Genomic DNA, 17920 nt, shown 5'->3' with positions numbered 1-17920 from the left:
CATTCAAAATGCATGTGTAAAAGTTATCATACTTGGTTCACAGAATGTTCTTTGATAATCACTTTATCAAAGATGATGCCTGATTTAACATTTTAAAAGTTATTTGGGGGCTTCCCTGGTGGCGCAGTGGTTGAGAGTCCGCCTGCCGATGCAGGGGACACGGGTTCGTGCCCCGGTCCGGGAGGATCCCACATGCTGCAGAGCGGCTACACCCATGAGCCATGGCCGCTGAGCCTGCGTGTCCGGAGCCTGTGCTCTGCAACGGGAGAGGCCACAACAGTGAGAGGCCCGCGTACCGCAAAAAAAAAAAAAAAAAAAAAAAAAAAAAAAAAAAGTTATTTGGTTTTGTTGCCATGGATTATAGTGGTGATCTTACTATCAGTGAAGCCATGTCCTGTTCAGTTTATCATGACATAAAGAGAAAACAAAATAACTTTAACATTTCAAGGGCTATTGCCATTATTGATACAAAGATAGAACTAATAGAGTAATGGCCAATCTGATTTAAAGAGGCATTGATTTGATAAATGTAAAATATCAAAAATTTTGGCCAACAGCCTTCATTGTATATATGTAGATGTTCCTATGTCAGGAGATTGACTTCTAACAGTTAAAATGGAAATTAATTATAATTCACCATGATGATTCATTGAGGCTGAGAAGCAAACGAAGTAGCCACCTCCCCTTGATGAATTCCATCATCCCTTTTGCTTTCCATATTCAAGCAGTCTCAGAGAAGATGACAGATTCAGAAATGATTCACTGTCTGGCTTAGAACAGATCTTCAAAAGAAGAGAAAATGAGAAAGATTAGATCAGGACCATGTTTTGTCAGGAATGTATTGCATTTGACAATCTTGCAATCCCACTACATTGCAATCCCTAATCGTGTAAAATATACTTTGTAAGAGTTTGAACGTTTGCGTATCCACATTGAGATTCCATGAAGTGGCCCAGTTCTGGTGTCGGCCACTGTGGGTGATGTCTGTAAGCAGAGAAAGAAGTTCATCAGTTAAAATATTAGCTGATTTCTTCTTACACTTTCTCCTGTGCTCTCCCAAAGGGGAGGCAGTTCCTGTGTCCTGCCTTTCCTCAAAGAAGATTGGTTTCTCTTTGGAATAGGGTTTGCTTGGCTGCCTTGTAACAGCTCTCTGATAGTCTCAAGAAATATTATGATGATATAAAGATCCATTTTTTTATAATTGTGATTTTGAGAGTGACATTGTTTGTTGCTTTCAACATCAAAGGTTGGCTTAAACACAAATGGAAAGACTTGAGCTTGAGCTTGAGCTTGTAACTTATCTGGTGCTCCATGCATTGATTTTTAAATATATATCACTGATAGAAACCTTTATTTTAGCTACTCTGCATTGGTTTTCCACGAGAATCTAAGCCATTGTCAAGTATTTCTTAGTGTTAGAAATTGGTCCTGTACCCACTTTCTCTATCACCACCAACAGAACATACATACACACACACACAGACACACACACAAGCACTCACAGGTACACAATTTCCATTTACAACAATAGAATTGATAATATTACTTAGTTTCTTATTTTTGGAAAAATTTGCCACTTGGACTCCTTCATTTAAGGAGTTTTATACCTTGGAACTTATAAATTTACTTACTAAAATATTTTATAAAAATTTTGTACATTCTTTCGTAAGTATGATTGTTGAATATTAGTTTGAAGATTTCCAAATTGTAGAGAGTGATCCATTCTTTAATTTATTTCTTTATTTTGGCTGCGTTGAGTCTTCGTTTCTGTGCGAGGGCTTTCTCTAGTTGTGGCAAGCGGGGGCCACTCTTCATCACGTTGCGCGGGCCTCTCACTATCGTGGCCTCTCTTGTTGCGGAGCATGGGCTCCAGATGCGCAGGCTCAGTAGTTGTGGCTCATGGGCCTAGCCGCTCTGCGGCATGTGGGATCCTCCCAGACCAGGGCTCGAACCCGTGTCCCCTGCATTGGCAGGCAGATTCTCAACCACTGCGCCACCAGGGAAGCCCCTGATCCATTTTTTAATATTTCTTCAATTGGCCTCCCCATCTTTCCAATCCTGCCCTGTTCTCATGGCTCCATTTCTATTATGCCACCCTTGGAGTAGAGCCAGGTTTTAGAGGTGGTGACAGAATTGTAGTGCTAAGGTATTGATATGACCAGGGGCTCAACGATGCCCACATACTCCCTCTTCCTCCTGCCCCTCTCCACACACAGCATAGGCACTCAGCCACAGCTACTCTCCTCCCTGTGATAACTACTGAGAGGCTTAACCACAAGGGATAAAGGCAAACGGGAAACAATGATTCACTTCACTGATTAGGTTCCCTGAAATCATAATCATCAAAATCCTTGATGCAAAGCTCTCTGGTAGTTTGGCTGGAAACAGGATTTAACTTTAAGCCTAAAGGGAAGAGGGGGGTTTCTTAAATCTTACCACCAACTGATGTAATTTGCATACCCAAGGGCATCCTTTCTGTCAACAAATTAGACAAAAAAGAGAATAGAAAGATCTAGCCTAGGATAAGACTCAGGGGGCAGTCGGTTAACTAACCCAGCCCTGGGCAAACAGGAAAGGAAGTGAGAAAGCTGAAGATTGGATTTCCTGAAGATAAAGTTTTCCTCCCCTTTGCCAGCTGAATGGGTCAGAGGAAGATATGGGAGTGTCTGACCTGGAAACATAATTTTTTAAAGAAATATTTTCCCCTTCACCACCATCATTTGTAAATGTGGTCCAAACAGTATTTTGGAATCTTAGATTAATTTTCTAGAAAACGAGGAATGTGGAAATAGAGTAAGAGTTTTCCCTTTTCTCCCATCCACAATAATATCATACTGTCAGAGCAGAGCAAAACTTAGAAGTCATTTAGTTCACATTTTTCACATGCCGAAACACACTGATTTCTCTTCCCTTTTATAATGTAAAGTAAAATGATTAGTATTTATATTATATATATATATATATATATATATATATATATATATACGTATATGGTAATTTGATTACATGTTCCTTCAGATCTCCCCATTGTCCTTTTTGTTTAAATCTCTCCATTGTTCTTTTTAGTTTAAATAACATTTCTTAAATCATATTTGCAGTAAAAACAGATGTTAAAACCTAGTTTTACAGTTGGATGCATTAAAGGAAGGAGCATGTCTTCATAGATAAAGAAAAGTGAAAATTTTGTATGATTCCCTATCATATGACAAGCAAAGAGCCAAGCCCCTTACATTCAAATACTGGTACTTATTTGGGTTTTTTTGTTCCTTATTCAAAGTCCTCAGTTATCAGATTGCAGATCTAGAAGTTTCTAACTACAAACCTAGGAACCAGTCGAGACTTATTTTTCCTTCTATGAGGACCTTCAAATGCCACAATTTTGAGATTTTCTTATGTACTGTTAGATCCATATATTTTAGTTTATTGATGGATACACAGTTTGATTCAACAACCAGACAAATTAGAATTATTTTGTCTTTTGAAACCACAGTTTATGAAATTCTTATTCACAACTTCTGGAGAAGTACCACTGTCCCAGTAGAAGGAGTCTGGGGTTATAGAAGTTGTGAGACCTTGGCTCCAAAACTCATTTTCTCAGATTCTGGCCTCTTGAACCTCAATTTTATAACCTGGAATGAAGGGAAAAATGCCTGCCTTGACAACCTTCCGGTGCTACTTCAAGAATAAAAATGGGGGGCTTCCCTGGTGGCGCAGTGGTTGAGAGTCTGCCTGCCAATGCAGGGACACGGGTTTGAGCCCTGGTCTGGGAAGATCCCACATGCTGCGGAGCAACTAAGCCTGTGCACCACAACTGCTGAGCCCATGCACCACAACTACTGAAGCCAGCACGCCTAGAGCCCATGCTCCGCAGCAAGAGAAGCCACCTCAGTGAGAAGCCCACGCACCACAACGAAGAGTAGCCCCCCGGGCTTCCCTGGTGGCGCAGTGGTTAAGAATCCACCTGCCAATGCAGGGGACGTGGGTTCGAGCCCTGGTCTGGGAAGATCCCACATGCACCACAACTACTGAGCCCACGTGCCACAACTATTGAAGCCCGCATGCCTAGAGCCCGCAACAAGAGAAGCCACCGCAATGACAAGGCCACACACCACAACGAAGAGTAGCCCCCGCTTGCCACAACCAGAGAAAGCCCGCGTGCAGCAACGAAGAACCAACACAGCCTAAAATAAATAAATTTATTAAAAAAAAAAAGAGTAGCCCCCGCTCACCACAAATAGAAAAAGCCCGCACACAGCAACGAAGACCCAAAGCACCCCAAAATAGATAAATTTTAAAAAAAGAAAAAGAATAAAAATGAGATATGAGGGCTTCCCTGGTGGCGCAATGGTTGAGAGTCCGCCTGTCGATGCAGGGGACGCGGGTTTGTGCCCCGGTCCAGGAGGATCCCACATGCCGCTGAGCGGCTGGGCCCGTGAGCCATGGCCGCTGAGCCTGGGTGTCCGGAGCCTGTGCTCCACAATGGGAGAGGCCACAACAGTGAGAGGCCCGTGTACCGCAAAATAAAAAAAAGAGAGAGATATGAGAGGATGCTGAAAATAACAGTGAGGTAGTAAGGCATTGTTTTTTGAGAGTCCTAATAAAAAATAGTAACCCCCAAGTAAGTTAATTCCTAAGTAATCTCTAAGAGTCTCTTTCTATAGACAGATATATATCTATATATTTATATCTATATAATATCTCTATATAATTTTCTGCCAAGAAACTGCCAGTCTGCTTTTTGCCAGACATAAACATACGCTGGCTTTAAAAAAAAAATTTTTTTTAATTATCTTTCTATATGTTAGTAAGAAGATTGATTCTTTGTATAAGAAACACTAGCAAAATGAAGTGCTGCTCTCCTGTGTCTCCGTCATAGGGCAGGTAAGGTTTTTGATGAAACTGGTATAGTTTTTGATGGTGGACTGTTTTAAAATTTAAAAATTGGACTGTTGTCTGTGGGGATCCTCAGACTACTCAAACATATACAGAAAACTTCATTAAACAAAAATTAGGCTTTCTGGAGGTATTTTCTTTTTCCCAAGGAAAATAACATCATTTCGACTAGCATTTCCATTGCTCTTACATTTCCATAATGTTGGTGTTGGGAGAGCTATATCTGGATGCCTGTGGTAACTTTAGTCAACTGTTTTCTCATATTGCACCATTTCATTTTTTCTGCGCATCAGAAAATCTGTTGATAAGTGCTTATTTTTCTAAACGATTAACTCAAAAGGCAATTTAATTTGTTATCTCTATTAGGCTATTATCTAGGCCACATATTTTTGCCTGAGTCCTGTTTGCAGTGTCTAACAATAAGTTGCTTTTATTTATTTTTATTTTTGACTGGTTGAATAAACTTGCTGCATTCTGTCTTGTGAGTTGTTTCATTTCAAGTAAGATATACACAGTTCATCAACCTGGCCTCACTTGTCTTCATATATGGGATTTTCCTCTAGTTTAATAACAGACTGGGATGAGTTGTGTCTGCATGTGCCTACCTTAATTTTGGTTTAATTAATTCATTTTACTATTATTATCATACTGAAATCATTTATCAACTTTGAGGATATCTGTCCTGAAGAAAGTATTATTTGAGGGCCTTTTATGGCCCTCAAAACAAAACAAAGAAGAAAGGCCTTCTTTTGTTCCATTCCATAAAATCAATATGAGCTCAGAGTAACTGAGCTCCTCTGCATGCCAGGCAGGTAAGCTGGTCCACTTCCCTCAAAGTGGACAAGTAAAGATGTAGTCCCTCTTCCACCGATGGCATTAATGACACAGGTTGAACATTCCCATCTCATATTTTAGACATGGAAGGGACTTTGGAAATTCTTGAAGATAGTGGCCTTGTGAAGTACAGTGTTCAATTTTTATGCATATTACAAACCTTGGTTTTCCAAAGCAAGAACATACCTTCTTTTTAAAAATCATACTTGAATTCATCGTATTTTAGTTCAATTTAATCTCATTTCTCCAATATTGTGTCTTTAGTAGAGGATAGGCACCATTCTTTATATAAAGTTAGAGTCATAGGAAGTAATCATACATTCTCTGTTACCAATGATGGCTGTGAAGAAATCCTAGATAGATAAATATCTACTCAGCTTTTTTTTTTTTTTTTTTTTTTGGCTGCGTTGGGTCTTCGTTGCTGTGCACGGGCTTTCCCTAGTTGCGGCGAGCAGCTATTCTTCATTGCCATACGAGCGGGCTTCTCATTGCGGTGGCTTCTGTTGTTGCAGAGCACAGGCTCTAAGCACGGGGGCTTCAGTAGTTGTGGTGCACGGACTTAGTTGCCCTGCGACATGTGGGATCTTCCTGGACCAGATATCGAACCCATGTCCCCTGCATGGGCAGGTGGATTCTTAACCACTGCACCACCAGGGAAGTCCTCTACTCATCTTTTTAAACTCACAAGTGAGAAGAATACTTAAGGTTTCTGTGAAACCCTCTTGGAAGGTTTCACATTAATCTTTTATAATTGTAACTAACGGCTGTTAAAAAGGGACCCTGAAGCCAGGCAGCCATATCTCAGGTGGAATGAATAAATCCATTTACTCCTGTCTTTCATCCTAGATTCTCTTCTCAGACCTGTTCTTAATCATCCTTTCCGAGATCTCTCTGGACCCCCATGAAGACTTAACAAGGGTTAATTTTAGATAACATGAGTGTAAAACATATTCTCATCCTGAAGTTATTAAATGATAAAGCTTTCACAGGACTCTTTTGCAAGGAAAATGCTTCATAGCACAGAAAAATTAGCAACATATAGATGGACTATAATGTTTCTTAAGAGTAAATATAACTAAAAGCAAGTAGGTAGAATTCTGGTGAAAAACCTTAAATTGTAGAAGGTGAAAGACTTAAGACATTTTGGAATTGAGATTTCCTGAACAAGCTAGTATTTTAGTATCTTTTAAAAATATTTTTTATACCTATTTTCAGTATCTTTTTTTTTTTTTTGTCTGTTTCTTCTTACTAAATTATAGCCTGTGACTTAGGTGGTAGATGATTACTCTTGGCAAAATAGTCAAGGTCTCACGTGGTTTGTTTATAAATTGCCTTCCCATCAGAACTTCTGCTGTGCCTGGAATTCCAGCCCCAGAAAGTAGGTGTCTCATCCTTTTTTCACTGAAGGCGCTCTGTTCCACGCCAGTGGGACCAGAAGTAGAACACGTTTCGCCACTCTCAATTAATGATAAATTGCCAGGAATTTCTTGTTATGCAGCCACTCTCTGAGAAGAAATGCGAAGTAAGTTTTGCTCCTGATAAATAGGCTGAGTCTAGGCACCTGAGCCCTGAGCCCTGCAGAGCAAACTGTAGATATGGGTAGGGTGGATAAAGGAGCAGCTCTTGGAAGCTGTGTTCAGAGGCATCAGTTTACTTAGCTTTTGAAAAATCCAAAAATTGCCAACTGTGGCAAAACGTTAAAAGCTGGTGAATCTGCATAAATGATGTAGGGGGCTCTTTGGATTATTCCTGTAACTTTAATTTGAAATTAGTTCCAAGTAAAAAGCTAAAAAAAAATAAAAGAGGAGATGTTAGCAGAGGAGTCTGAAGAGTTAAAATTGGACTTGGCCTAAATTTTGATTTCAACCTGTAGTCAAGTTTTGAATGATTTGATCACCCTTCCCAGGAGCTCTGCCAGCACTGAATTCCAAATCTTAACACATTGTTACCAAGCAAGGACTCCCTGCCTGATGTGCATAGAAGCCAATACTGTGACACCTTTGTTTGAGAAAGGAAACAGCTTTATTGCAGGTTGACTGGCAGGGAGGCAGGCAGGGCTTAAATCTGTCTCAGATCCACATTCGGGGCGAAATTTAAGGGGTTAGGGGAATTTCAAACTTGGAAGCTGATTGACTAGTCTCAAGTTACTTGTGCTGCTGGGAGCTGGATTTTCCGTATTGAAGGACTTCTCACTTCGTAAAGGGCACCAGTGGAAGCATTTCTATTCTTTGAGTTCTGTAGACTGAAGAGTCTTAAGTTCCAGGGTCAGCCTGGAGGCCTGGGTTCCTGTCTTGCACATGCGCACTGCTGTCTCTGTAAAATAACTCCAGGTTTGATTAATCAACAACCTGATTTAAGGGAGCAAAACCAATTTAAGCTGGTCAATGTTTTACGTGCTGTTTCAATGTCCGTTGAGGGGAACCTTGATATAGTGTTTAAGTATGTGGACTTAGAAACAGGCTGCCTGGATGTGAGTCCCCACTTTTGCCAACTATAAGCTGGGTGACTTGAAGTCTGTTATTTACTGTCTGTTAATCACTTTCCTCAGCTGTAAAATGGGAATGACAACAGTACCTACTTCCTAAGGTTGCTACTAGAATGGAATGATTTAACATTTGTACAGTGTTGAAACCCTGGCTACTACAGCTCTATTGATGTCTGTTAAGATCGATACTAACCATCGTCATGTGAGCATTTTAACTTTAAAACAGTCATTTTCCAGTGACAGGAAAGAAGGGAGGACAGGTTATAATCAGCGGAGGCGAGGGAGGGCATTTTCAGTCTGTCAAGGATGAACTCATAGGAATACTTTTCCTGCCCTGTCCAAGTCTCTGGTCAAGGAAGTAAGCAGTGTCATTGCCCTCAGGTGTACTGGGGCTGCAAAGAGGTTTTGCAAATCATTGCTTTAAAGGTGCTGGGCTAGGAGCTACCTCTATCCTTTACTTCCTTAAATGGAAAATTTCGGGTCAGTTGAGTGCTAACAGATGAAGTGAGATGATGTTATCCGGCATCGAGTCTATTTATCCTTTTAACCCATTTCACGCTTGTCAAAGCTTCCTTAGAGCACTGTTTTAGAGTTTCAAAGACCATTTATATGACATAAAGCCTTCACCACTCCAAGTGGGATTCCTGCGGCAGTCTCAGTAGCTCTGGGAGCTTGTTAGAAATGCAGAATTTTAGCTCCCTTCCCCCCCACACCTACTGAATCAGAATCTATTTTAAACAAGAACCCTAAGTGATTGCCCTGCACACTCAGGTTTGAGAAGCCTGGTAGAATCACTGCCTTGTTCCTAGAGCAGCATGAAAAATTCAGAAGTGACGTCTGGTTCTCCCCTTCCCCTACCTGCCCTCCCAGGAATTCTTAATAAAATCCTGTTTTACTTTCTGTGCCCTTGAACAGACTTATGTTCTGCGCTCCGCCTGAATGGTAAATAGTCACATTAATTTGAATGATTCTCAAAACATGCAAGTATAGGCAAGCTACTGTAAGCCAAGTGTTTCTGGGAACCGTGCGATGGGAGAAGTCAGAAGATATGATGATAATTCACTTAATCTCAAGTTCATATGAGCAAGCATCAGGTAACTGCAAAATGTTTACATTTTGTTTTCTAATTTACCTGTAGTCCCACGCAGAGTGTCATTCAATATGCAGGGTTAATTAAGTTCTCAGTTCTGTTATGAAAAAAGTGCTGAAGCAGTTAGAATTTCTAACTCAGAAAATCAATTCAGTTGATGGGCTTTATTTCTAAAAGGAGCCACTCCCTTCCCTGTATATTTGCATATCGATTAGTCCCTTTCCATGGACATTTTGATATTTTAATTAGGTTTCCAGTGTTTTCAGTCACTGGATTAAAGACCCATGTCCTGTTCACTCCTCCCGGAGTGTGAGAGTTTGTTTAAAATTGCATTTTGTGGGCTTCCCTGGTGGCACAGTGGTTGAGAGTCCGCCTGCCGATGCAGGGGACGCGGGTTCGTGCCCCGGTCCGGGAGGATCCCACATGCCGCGGAGCGGCTGGGCCCGTGAGCCATGGCCGCTGAGCCTGTGCGTCCGGAGCCCGTGCTCCGCAACGGGAGAGGCCACAACAGTGAGAGGCCCGCGTACCGCAAAAAAAAAAACAACAAAAAATTGCATTTTGTAAAAATCCTACATGGTAAAACTGTTTCGAGTCATCCTGCCCACTGCAGTTGTTTTATTTCTGGAATATACTCAGCTCATCTGTGGCCTAGAAGCAGGATCTTACTTTAGGGTATACCAAAAGAAGCTTGCACTTCTGTCAACCACATGGAAATGCCTCTGCATAGTACATTTTCTCTCTTTAGTAGTTGCTTGTTGTGGAAACTTACTGATTTAAATTTTTCCATCTATATCTACATACATATACATATATATACTCATATTTCTATCATTCTCCTATCTTTCCGTTTATGTTACTTTTATAAGTGATATATTTGTTAAATAGGTGAATATACCAGTGAAAGGCCATTACCATTGACAATTGTAAAAAAAATAAATAAATAAATGTTCTGGAAGTTTAGAAAATAGGCCCTTAGATCTATCCTTGGAGGATAAGAAGTGGAAGCATCTGATTCTCAAATGTGCAAAAAAGAGTAGTTCAGGCTGTACCCATTATCTGGTGAGAAGGGACCCACCGTGTTGCCATCAGACCTCAGCGGTGTGCAGCTCACTACAGCTCCACCCAGCATGGCACTAGTCCCCGTGATTTGGTGCATTCCATCTGAGAAGACTGTTCTGTACCTTCCTCAGATTTTTTTGTGTGTGGCTTTTGCCTCAGGCACCTGGGAGCTTTCTAACTATTTTCATTGTTACTAAATTTTAAAGAAAATTAAAGTTATGTCTACTGAGAACAGAAACCTGAGTCCCTGACAATGTTAAGAGTATCACGTAGAAAACACAGCTATAGAAAGTCTGTTAATAGGTAGGAAAAGGATCACCTAGTGTAAAAGAAGGGAGATGGAATGATATCGTGGTCAAGACTCAGGAGTTTTGGAGTCAAGCGTATTGGATTGAAATCCTGACTCTACTGCTACTGGTGGTTTGAACTTATTACTTGTCCTTCTAGAGTTTTGTTTTGGAATACTTTCAGGCTTATAAATAATCTTGGAAAAATTATTGAAAGGGTTCCCATATAGCTTTCACCGTGCTTCCCCAAATATTAACACCTTACATACTCATGGTACAATTATCAATACCAAGAAATTAATGTTGGTGTGATACTCTTAATGAATCTATAGGCCTTATTCACATTTTGTGAATTGTCCCCAAACCATCTTTTTTCCTATCCAGAATCCAATCTAGGACCTACATTGCATTTATTTGTCAAATCTAGTCTCGTCTCCTCCAGCCTATGACAGGTTCTCTATCTTTCTTTATCATTCATGAACTTGACATTTTGAAGAGTCTTTGCCAGCTATTTTGTACAATGATCCTGATTTGGGGTTTGTCTACTGCTTCTTCATGATTAAACACAGGTATCTGTTTTTGGCAAGAATACTAGGGGAATGATATACTTTGTCCTTCATCATGCATCACATCAGGAGGTACGTGATGTCAATATGACTGGTGATGTTAACTTTGACCACCTGCTTAAGGTGATGTCTGCCAGATTTTGTTTCGTCACTGTAAACTTACTATTTTTCCTTTGGTAATTATCTAGTATCTTTGGGGAAGATACTTTCTGCATACCAACATCCTGTTTCTTGTCATACTTTCACCTAATTTTAGCATTCATACTTGCTAAATGCAGGCAAAATACTTAGCGTAATGTCTGATATATTAAATGCTAATTTCATCCTCCTAACACCAGTAAATACAGCAGTTATGATTATTTCAATATAACAAAACTGAAAACATCATAACGTTGCTGAGGAACACAATGTCTAATTGTCATATGATTCTATTAGAAAAGGAATATGTCTGCATTGATATTAGAAACAACATATATCAAATCATTTCCATCTACTTATTAGGAGTCAAACAGGGAGCTATTTTTATTTAGGAAATGAGTTTTAAGGAACTACTGCTATGCTAGACTCCTTCAGGTACATAATATAACCTTGACTCAGTTATATTATGAAGGTCCAGGTGTCATTTGGTCGTTTGATCCTTAAAATAACCCTTTAAAGAAATGTGTTGACTACAGATGAGCAAACTGTGCCTTAAAGAGGTTAAATGATTTATGAAATCACACAGCTACAAAGTACCAAAGCTGGGATGTAATTTCAAGTCTGTTAAAATATATGTATAGAAATTAATGATTAATCCATGAATTTATTCTTTTTTTTTTTTTTTTTTTTTTGCGGTACGCGGGCCTCTCACTGTTGTGGCCTCTCCCGTTGCGGAGCACAGGCTCCGGACGCGCAGGCTCAGCGGCCATGGCTCACGGGCCCAGCCGCTCCGCGGCATGTGGGATCTTCCCGGACCGGGGCACGAACCCGCGTCCCCCGCATCAGCAGGCGGACCCTCAACCACTGCGCCACCAGGGAAGCCCCCATGAATTTATTCTTAAATAAATGGATACTGCCCATATTCTCTGGACCCTTTGCTGTAATGAACTCACGAGGTCAGCAGTTCCTAAAAGAGTAGTTACTACTAATTTTTTTTCCCACAAGCTGCTTTCATCAAGACTATACCTTATAAAGATGAAATCAAGGCTGGGGGAACCAGAAAAGTATAACCTTATTACTGTAAATAAGAAGCTGTCTTAAAACAAAAGGCAGTTTTTATTAATGACTTTTTAAATGGCTTTTAGGATTATAAATGTGCCCACTCCAGATTCTTAACCTAATGGTTTCTGTCTTCAAGGTCTTACAAGCATTGACTAATTAATTTATCTTTGTATTACCACCGAGAAATAGTGTTTACATAGGTTTATAATTCTTGTGTTATTAAGAAAGAATTAGCAGAGATCATAATAATTAGTCAGAAGCCAGATGGCGATAGGCATAAGAAAAATATGTAAAAGAGGCAGTAAGAGGTGGGGACGCACTTAGAGATCTCTGAGTATGGCCCTAATTGCCTCTGATAGTCTGTTCCAGCAGTGATTCCGCGGGGCATGCTGTGAAGGAGCATGATGTGGTTTTAAAAGTCACAGTCATACGTGGCTGTACCTGCCATAAATTTGCAGCAGACCACCTAGAACCTATCTATATACTTCTGCAAACTTTTCAAAGCATGCTTCATAAATTTCTTCTCCCACCTGTGATACTTCTTATGCTTGTCTCAAAATTATGATACCCCTCCTTTCAAATAGCCAGCTTTCTGCAGAGTGTAAGGAATTAGCCAATTCAATTGATTTTATTTATGCCACACATGCTTGTTAAAATTTCACTTCTGAGTTTTCATTTTATATTTCGCCCTGTTAATTAATTTATTGAGTCTTCACATGACAATTTTCCGAAACGCTTCTTCCTTTTACATTAGATATTTCTTGTGGGATGAGATCCAAGATAGGAAACCGTTTCTGTCATGTACATCAATTAAGTCAACTAAATTTCAAGATTACGTTTCTTTTTTTGTTTACAGTGGCTTTTTGTGACAATGTCCAGGGTTCTGTTAGCCTCTTTGATTGCAGAAGCGTCCTTTGTGGCATTTACAATTTGGGGTGTTTTTTTTAATTATATAGTTAAAGGATATGTAATTCATTAGTGACACAGCAAGCCTTCTCACACCTAACCAAAATAGCTCTTCTTCCTGTATTCATCATTTCAGTTGGTGGATTATGGTCCACCAGTCCCCCAGCTAGAAACCTGTCCTACCTTCTAGACAGCTCTTCCCCGCTCCCAGCTTTTATGTACAATTAATCACGCTCCTTCCAGTTTTACTTTCTACATATATTTTCACAATCCCTTCCGCTCCCATGCCTTCAGGTCTCATCTGGCTAGCTTCGGGTAATTCCTTTGAAAGAGTTTCAATGCCATCTCCTCTGGGTTAGGTGTTCTCTCTGGGTCGTTACTCTGACTCTGCCTGTTCCTACTTGTTTATCCTTCCGTGTTGCTCTCCTGCACCATCTTCTGAACTCCTTGAAGGAAGAAACTGGGTGGGACTTACTGTACGATGCTCAGACCCTGATTAAGTGCCTGGTATTTATAAGGTGTTGAATAAATGATTTCTGACTGCATGAATGAATGAATGAACAAATAAAACTTTCCTTTAGCTCCCCCCATGCCTATTTTATATACCATACTGAGGTAAAATAAGGATCCAATTCCCCAGAGGGTAATTATACTGAATATATAATAAATTAGCTTAAAGCCCTTCATGAAATTCTAGTGCTTAATGATTTTTGTTTATGTTTCAGTAGTTTGTGTGTGTGTGTGTGTGTGTGTGTTTGTATGTGTTTTAAGGAGGGATGATAATTTTCAAAAATTTGCCTTTAAGTGTGACACTTCTTATCACTTTATTTTCAATAGCTCAGTAATTAAGAGCATTGCCTTTGTTGTCTTTCAAATCTGGGTTTAAATTTTGGTTTCCCACTTAACCATTCTTAACCACCCTGATGCTGAGTTTCACTTTGAAGCAGTTAAAATCTGAACCTCATGCAATTGGTTCATGTGTGCGTGTATATAGAGAGAATGCTAGGCGAGGTACAGTAGGAAGTATAACTTGGGCTAAGAAGTCACAGTAGGACTCTGAGGATGTGACACTTCGCGGTCCCTCTTGATGCTTTGCCCCATATCCCTTCTGCCTCCCTGAGTTCACTTGAAGCTGTGGGAGGCAGCTTCTAATGTACTAGCAACTCCTCAGATCAAGTGCTGTGGCTCTTCTTTCTGCCTCAGGGTAAGCAAGGGTAATCCTGGGGAAGGGGGGATTCAACTGCCCACAGGAGCACCTTTTGATCAACAGGAGATAGGAGTTGATGGATAAGTAGCCCAGCCTCCTAACCTCCAATGAGATGATTCTGAGGCATATTTTCCCCACTCTTTCTCAGAAGGTCTCCAAGGGGAGACCTGGCTGTAGTGGTAACACATCCAATAACTGTTCCTAGTTTTTCTTTTTTCCTTGTCTCACTTTTCCCACTTCCTTTAGCAAATGCTTCCTAGGATCACCTTCCAAACAAATTATCTGCTCCAAGTCCTTATGTCAGGTTTGGAGTACCAACCAAACTAAGCCAAGGCTTAAAGAATAGGGGAGCCATGACCAACCAAGGTTGAGAGACCATTACAGTCAGAAGAGACATCATGTTGAAGTACCAGAGCCCAGGGTTAAGGGTGGCAGTTTCAAGGAACTAAAAGTTATTCTAGAAGGCTGGCCTGAGCAGAAAACGTGAAGGGAGAATCTTAAGGTAGGAGAGACCAGTCAGTGGTGGGTCTTAGAACTCGTTTTCACTATTTTGGCATGATTCCAGGGTCAATGGGATTCTAGATTGAATGATTTGAAGTGGGGGAGTGATATGCTAGATAGTATGGAGAATGAATTCCAGGGAAAATGGAGCCAAGACACCTGTGAGCAAGTTATTACAATAAGAGTGATCTATACTGGGCTTCCCTAGTGGCACAGTGGTTGGGGGTCCGCCTGCCGATGCAGGGGACTCGGGTTCGTGCCCTGGTCTGGGAGGATCCCACGTGCCGCGGAGCGGCTGGGCCCGTGAGCCATGGACGCTGGGCCTGCGCATCCGGAGCCTGTGCTCCGCAACGGGAGAGGCTGCGGCGGTGAGAGGCCCGCGTACCGCAAAAAAAAAAAAAAAAAAAAGTGATCTATACTTGGGGAAAGGTGTCAGTAGTACCTGGAGAGAAACGGGTAGATTTCACAACTATTGAGAAGGTAACACCTTTCTAAATTGTCATTGCTATTATTAGTGTGAAGCAGGCCATGGTGATAACTAAGGTATCTGGTCATTTAAACAGGGAAACATTTCAATCATTGATGTTGTGCCTCAGGATAATATATCAGCAATTTTTCCTTGAGAACTTATTTACTTCTCAAAAACAGTCTTTAACTTATATAATTGTTTATCTCAATTTTATTCTAAAATATTTAAACATTTGTTGTGGCTGAGAAATTGTCATATTCCTCTGGTTCATCTTTGATATGTTAGTGATAGATGTTTAAACCAAACTCTTATTCTGGAAGTGAGAATGCCAAAGGGCTGTAAATTTTACCGATTTGCTCATGAGCATGGAAATAAATTAGAATGATGGAGAACTGTGTACTACAGCAAGTGCCTTTATAAAATTATGTCTGACCTTTTCTTTGCGATATATGATTTTGCCACTGAAGCTTTTATGTTAGGGTTATTAGTAACCACTCATTTCAGTTAGTGCAGTGAAAATAGGTTTTGTTGTTCCCATTAGTCAGCATAAAATAAAAATGAAGATAAACCCTTTCTGAAGATGCAGCTTTCATTAAAAAGGAAAGAAAAAAAACCTAATTGAAAGTCACTGTAAGTTTTGAATGATTAATATCATGCCAAATAAGTCATTAGAAATCTCTGATGGATATAAAAAAAGCAATCATTTGCACAATTGGAAAGAGCTAAATTTAATCTAGCTATATATAATTCTCTATTTTTTTTAATTTGTATATTGGGAGAGATATGATATAGAAATTGTTGAATTTTAACATAATAACCTTTTACTATAGGTGGTCTGTACATGCTATTCGGCTCTAAATCAGCCAATTAATTTCCCTATGGATCCTTTTATTTCAGCTGATCACCTTTGTTATAGCTCCCTGTTTTTCTTGTTTCTTGCCTAATAATAATATATCTGGTTCATATCATTTCAAACATACAAAAAATCTAGGGTTTCTTTTTCTTTGTTTTCCTTTGTTGTGTCTTGTTTTTATCTTACTATCTATCTATCTATATAAAGATATATATAAAGATATATTATAAATATATATATCCAAAGCTTCAAATCCCTTTTTAGAAAAAAGAGGGGCAAAATTTATGAACTTTCCTCCTAAGTCTCTCCAGTTTTCCTCTCTACAAAGTAAAAGTAGCTTTCTAGTAACCAGCATTTTTTATTCTTTGATTCTGTGCTTTCAAAAGTGGACATAAAATGGTTGACCCTTGAACAACACTGGGGGTTAGGGCTGCCAGTCCCTGCACATTTGAAAATCCACACACTGGTATCTCTGCCTCAAAAATAAGGAAATTGACAAATGACTCACCCAAGGGCTAGATAGAATCAGGACTCAAACCCTAGTTCTTTTGATTTCATATATTGTGATCTCTAATCAAACTTTTCTCAACACTTCGATAATTTAAAGATCTGTAAAATGAAAACAGAGATACTATATTTATTGGGAAAAAAATGCCTCATAAGTGGAACTGGCCAATGCAGTTCAAACCCTTGTTGTTTAAGGGTCATCTGTATACTGAATCTGGGGAGTTTATCACATCTTAAAAATAAATATATCTGCAGGTCTAGATCTGTAGGTGCAAAATATCTTGTTCCGTAGGATTGCCTTTTGTTCTGGGATGTACAGAAGATAAATTGAATATATAATTTTGTAAAATAAAATATATATATTTTTAAATTCAGTGAAACTTGACAGATAACATGCTCTACTATTTTGGAGAAGATTAATCAAACTAAAAAGAACCCTAAGGTTATCGTGATGGCTGACCTACTTTGTAGTGGACAACTGAAAGGCAGTGGTGATGTTAAAGAGAATAGCTTGATTCAGAGTTGAAACTTCTAGATTCCCTTTGTAACTGAAGAACAGACCAACAGACCACAACAGCACAACTTTATTCTTTTCACATACTTTAAACATTTAATTACCAGGGGAAAAAATCTTTCTTTCCATCCAAGATTCAGGTTCTAACAGTCAACTACAATAATAGTGGTGCAAAGTAGAAGGATCATTTTTTTTAGGTGGAAGGCTATTCATTTTACATTTACTATTATGCACATTATTGACTTTCTTTTCTGGTTGTTGTTCCTTGCAGAGAGTGAATCTGTCCTTCGATTTTCCATTTTATGGCCATTTCCTACGTGAAATCACTGTGGCAACTGGGGGTAAGTGGTTTTCTACCCATTCACTCTAAATAATCTACAGTTTCACTACAGTTACTATTTTTAATTTACTCCATATTTCAAAAGGGACATTTATTGGGAAAACCATTGTCTTCTATCACAAAGTCATGGGTATAAATAAAACCTAAGAAAGAATATAGCTATTGGAAAACTTTTCTGCAGAAAAAAATGTAGTTATAATAATTTTCAG

The 17920-nt window shown here is 39.5% G+C and overlaps 1 protein-coding gene across 2 annotated transcripts in view; it reads left to right on the top strand.

The window, feature by feature from the left end:
* PLXDC2 (plexin domain containing 2) overlaps positions 1-17920 on the top strand; it is a gene marked incomplete at both ends in the record, with an annotated part of 390364 nt that overhangs the window by 185604 nt on the left and 186840 nt on the right. For both annotated transcript variants that reach the window (XM_079699678.1, XM_079699677.1), the window contains one exon: positions 17643-17712. In XM_079699678.1, the coding sequence (XP_079555804.1) occupies positions 17643-17712 (70 nt within the window). The remainder of the gene's footprint in view (positions 1-17642; positions 17713-17920) is intronic.

Source organism: Hyperoodon ampullatus (genome assembly GCF_949752795.1).
Source record: "Hyperoodon ampullatus genome assembly, chromosome: 3".
Lineage (NCBI taxonomy): Eukaryota > Metazoa > Chordata > Mammalia > Artiodactyla > Ziphiidae > Hyperoodon > Hyperoodon ampullatus.
Note: the sequence above shows the minus strand (reverse complement) of the source record. Positions and strands in the feature narration are given on the sequence as shown.